Source organism: Microtus ochrogaster, unplaced genomic scaffold (assembly GCF_000317375.1).
Source record: "Microtus ochrogaster isolate Prairie Vole_2 unplaced genomic scaffold, MicOch1.0 UNK73, whole genome shotgun sequence".
Taxonomy (NCBI): domain Eukaryota; kingdom Metazoa; phylum Chordata; class Mammalia; order Rodentia; family Cricetidae; genus Microtus; species Microtus ochrogaster.
Window position 1 is genome coordinate 1,044,674 of NW_004949171.1, and position 3,823 is coordinate 1,048,496.

The 3,823-nt window shown below is 42.7% G+C and overlaps 1 protein-coding gene across 1 annotated transcript; it reads left to right on the forward strand.

Annotated features, from left to right (window-relative positions):
* Window positions 1-1,896: 1,896 nt before the first annotated feature.
* On the forward strand, window positions 1,897-2,862 carry LOC102002734 (olfactory receptor 52N4). The gene has a single exon (XM_005370184.1). It carries the CDS (start codon window positions 1,897-1,899, stop codon window positions 2,860-2,862), a length of 966 nt encoding a protein of 321 aa, XP_005370241.1.
* Window positions 2,863-3,823: the final 961 nt, after the last annotated feature.

Here is a 3,823-nt window from a genome sequence, read left to right on the forward strand (position 1 = left end):
TGTGTGTGTGTGTGTGTGTACGGGGGGGAGAGCGGGCTTCATATACACCACCAGCAGCGCTCGCGGTGGTAAAGTTGCCCTGGACGGGTCTGAGCCCTCCCTTGGAGGGACACGTCACCTGTGTGCCTGCGCTTTTGCTGCAGGTCCTGCAGAGCCCCTGCATCTGTGAGTTTGCCTGGTCTGCTCCAGCCTCAAACAGCTCCAGCGCGTTCTCGGGTTAGGTGAGAAGACCTCAGGCATTGGGAAACTCCGGGCATTGGGGTACAGAGTGGGGGGCATAATCCTACGCCACTGAGAGGTTATGGGAACTGGGGCGCAGGACCACCTGGGTTTGGGTGTTGGGGACTGGCTGCAGAGACGGGGCAAGCACACGGTTGTCAACCTCAGAACGCCACCGCAGCTGCGGGCCACCTGAGGCAGCTCGGATCCCAGGCAGACAAGGAGCGGGTGGGGCACAGACGGGAGCTCAGGGTTTGGGATGGTGGGAAGAATGGAATTCAGAGCACAGGCTGTGCTGCCACAGGAACAGGAGGTAGCTAACATGCCTTTAGGTCCTTATTGGTGCAGCCTGCCTGGGTCTCAGCATGGCAAGTGCTCCAGGCAGCTGCTCTCCTGGAACTGGATAACAAAGATGGAGAAGGTAGATTCAGTTTCCTGGTTAGTGAACCAGAAGGGAACGCACATGAGTTTTACAGGGATCTGCATGCTGGCTCGTGTGAGCAGGATAGAAGGCTTTACTGAAATATAACTTTTATTTTTTATTTATGGCTCCCCACCCACAAGTACTCAACTAAAATGACTTCTATTTTTATGATTATAAAAACATAACTCCCCCATCAAAAACCATAAACCCAAACTGCAGAGACTATAGATGAGAAAGTAAATATCAAAGGTGACAGCACACTATTGAAAAATACATATTAAATGAGAAATATAATACTATAACAGGTGCAAAGACATGATAGCCTTTAGTAAGACATAATGTATGCATACAGAAACATGTTAGGAAATATGCATATTTAACAAAGGCAATGGAAAATCTCAGAGGACAAAAATGGTAAAAAGGGATTGGTAGAAAGAGTAAACCAAAGGACTCATCATTTTAGGCACCATTTGCTGCTCTTGAACTGTGCCAAACATTTAATTTGGAAAAAAGTTAACATAGCTCAGGATGTTAAAAGACAATAATGAGAAATCATAAAGAATGAGGAAACTCAACTAAAAATTCAACTGACTTGTAAGATCCTATGGTCTGCTGAGGACTAAATCACTAAATTATTTTCAGAATCCTTTGAATAGCACTTCAATAACTAAGGAGCAACCTCAATTACTGATTAAGAACAAGAAGTTTAAAAGTCCAGGTCCTAAGTGTTTAATCACTGAGATGATGAAATCCTTCTTTCATCTATTTTTTTTTTAAATTTATTTATTTCAGAGTCTTGCAGTGTGTCCCAGGTGGGACTGGAGCTCTTCTGCCTCAGTCTCCCCAGTGCAGGGATTATAGGCATGCAGCCAACATGCCGGGACCAAACTGTTCTTTAAGATCATACCTATAGGAAGATGTGGATTGTCATTAACAGTTGAGTAAGGTATCCTTTTTTTAAAAGTCTCTTTTAAGAAGTAGTAAAAGAATACAGTGGATTGTTAATCTATCAGGATGGAAATTTATCTTTCAAAAATTTAGAGTCAGGATCTGATCAGTAACAATCTCTTGAATGAGTCACTGAATTAACAATAAAGAACAATACAAACAAAACTGTTCCTTTAAAATTACTTGAACATTAAAATACATTGTATGGTTTATACTGACAGTAATTGCGACTGATGTCATCTTTTGTCCCTTCTTTAGAAAACCTACACAATTGTAATCAGTTTCATGGTGGTGCTAGCCTGGTCATGTCAGTGCAGAATAACACAGATCTGAGGCCAGCTTCCTTCGTTCTGAATGGAATCCCAGGCCTGGAAGACATGCACGTCTGGATTTCCTTCCCGTTCTGTTCCATGTATGCAGTGGCTATGGTGGGGAACTGTGGACTCCTCTACCTCATCTTCTTTGAGGACTCCTTGCACAGACCCATGTACTACTTTTTAGCAATGCTTTCTCTAACGGACCTTGTCATGTGCTCTAGTACGATCCCTAAAGCCCTCTGCATCTTCTGGTTTCATCTTAAGGAAATCGGATTTGATGACTGTCTTGTCCAGATGTTCTTCATCCATACCTTCACAGGGATGGAGTCTGGGGTGCTCATGCTGATGGCTCTGGACCGCTATGTAGCCATCTGCTACCCACTGCGTTACTCCACCATCCTCACCAATCCTATCATTGCCAAGGTTGGGTTTGCCACCTTCCTAAGGGGGGTGCTGCTAATTATCCCATTCATGTTTCTCACTAAGCGCTTGCCCTACTGCAGAGGCAATATAATAAATCATACCTACTGTGACCACATGTCTGTAGCCAAGTTGTCCTGTGGCAATGTCAAGGTGAATGCCATTTATGGACTGATGGTTGCTCTCTTGATTGGGGGCTTTGACATCCTGTGTATCACTGTCTCCTACACGATGATACTGAGGGCAGTGGTCAGCCTGTCCTCAGCAGACGCTCGGCAGAAGGCCTTCAGCACCTGCACTGCCCACATCTGCGCCATTGTTTTTTCCTACAGCCCAGCCTTTTTTTCTTTCTTTTCTCACCGCTTTGGGGGCCACACCATCCCTCCATCTTGCCACATCATTGTGGCTAATATTTACCTGCTTTTGCCTCCCACTATGAACCCTGTTGTCTATGGAGTGAAAACTAAGCAGATACGAGACTGTGTCATTAGGATTTTTTCAGGGTCTAAGGATTCCAAAAGCCACAGCATATAAACACGCTTTGCCAGGGGGACAGAGAAGAATTACACAGAATCGCCTGTTAAGGCAGGAGCTGATAAAAAAAACAAAAACAACAAAAAAACCCCCCAAACCTAGTAGATGTTCTTCCTTTCTTCCTTCCTTCCTTCCTTCCTTCCTTCCTTCCCTCCCTCCCTCCCTCCCTCCCTTCTTTTCTTCCTGGTTTTTTGAGGCAGAGTTTCTCTGTGTATCAGCCCTGGCTGTCCTGGAATTAGCGCAAGTAGGTCAGGCTGGCCTCGAACTCACAGAGATCCCGCTCTCTCTGCCTTCTATGTGCACCCACCCCCCAGCAGCTTCTCACTCTTTTGAAAAACTAATCTAATGGATAGACCAGATTTCATTTGACGAAGCCCAGTGAAAAATGAATAGAGCACGAGGACTTTAAGTCTTGTTTGCAAATATCAACTTTAATTTCTACGTTATTTGCAAGCTTCCGCTTCTTCTAGAATATGCATGTATGTATGTATAAAGATATGAAATACTTGTATCTTCAAGTGCTTCTTTCTTCCTGAAAAAGATAGGGATATTTCCCATAAAGTCACTTTAAATAGCTAGGCATCTCCATAGGATCTTATTAGGCTCACTAGGTTTCACATATCCAAGCCACTGGCAAAATTACTTCAAAAAGAAAAACTGACCATTCCATTTCCTTCAAGAGGACCATAAAAAGCTTGCAGTCTAGAAAGAGAGCTAATTCTGTGAATCACATATAAAAAATTTATATATTTTTCTTCTAGAAACATCATATGAGAAACTATCAAATTGTATATTTAAGTTTTATCAGATTGTGAATACAATAAAATTAAATGTTTCTCCGATATTTAAAGATTCTATTAAATTAATTAAAATAGTACAGAGAAATAGTATTTTTATATTTAATGTTTCATTAGCTGAGCTGATTTTACAAGGAATACAGAGCAAACACAATTTTTATTCA

Coding starts and splice junctions, on each gene's coding strand:
- LOC102002734 (XM_005370184.1), top strand. CDS start 1,897: ATGTCAGTGCAGAATAACACAGATCTGAGGCCAGCTTCCTTCGTTCTG.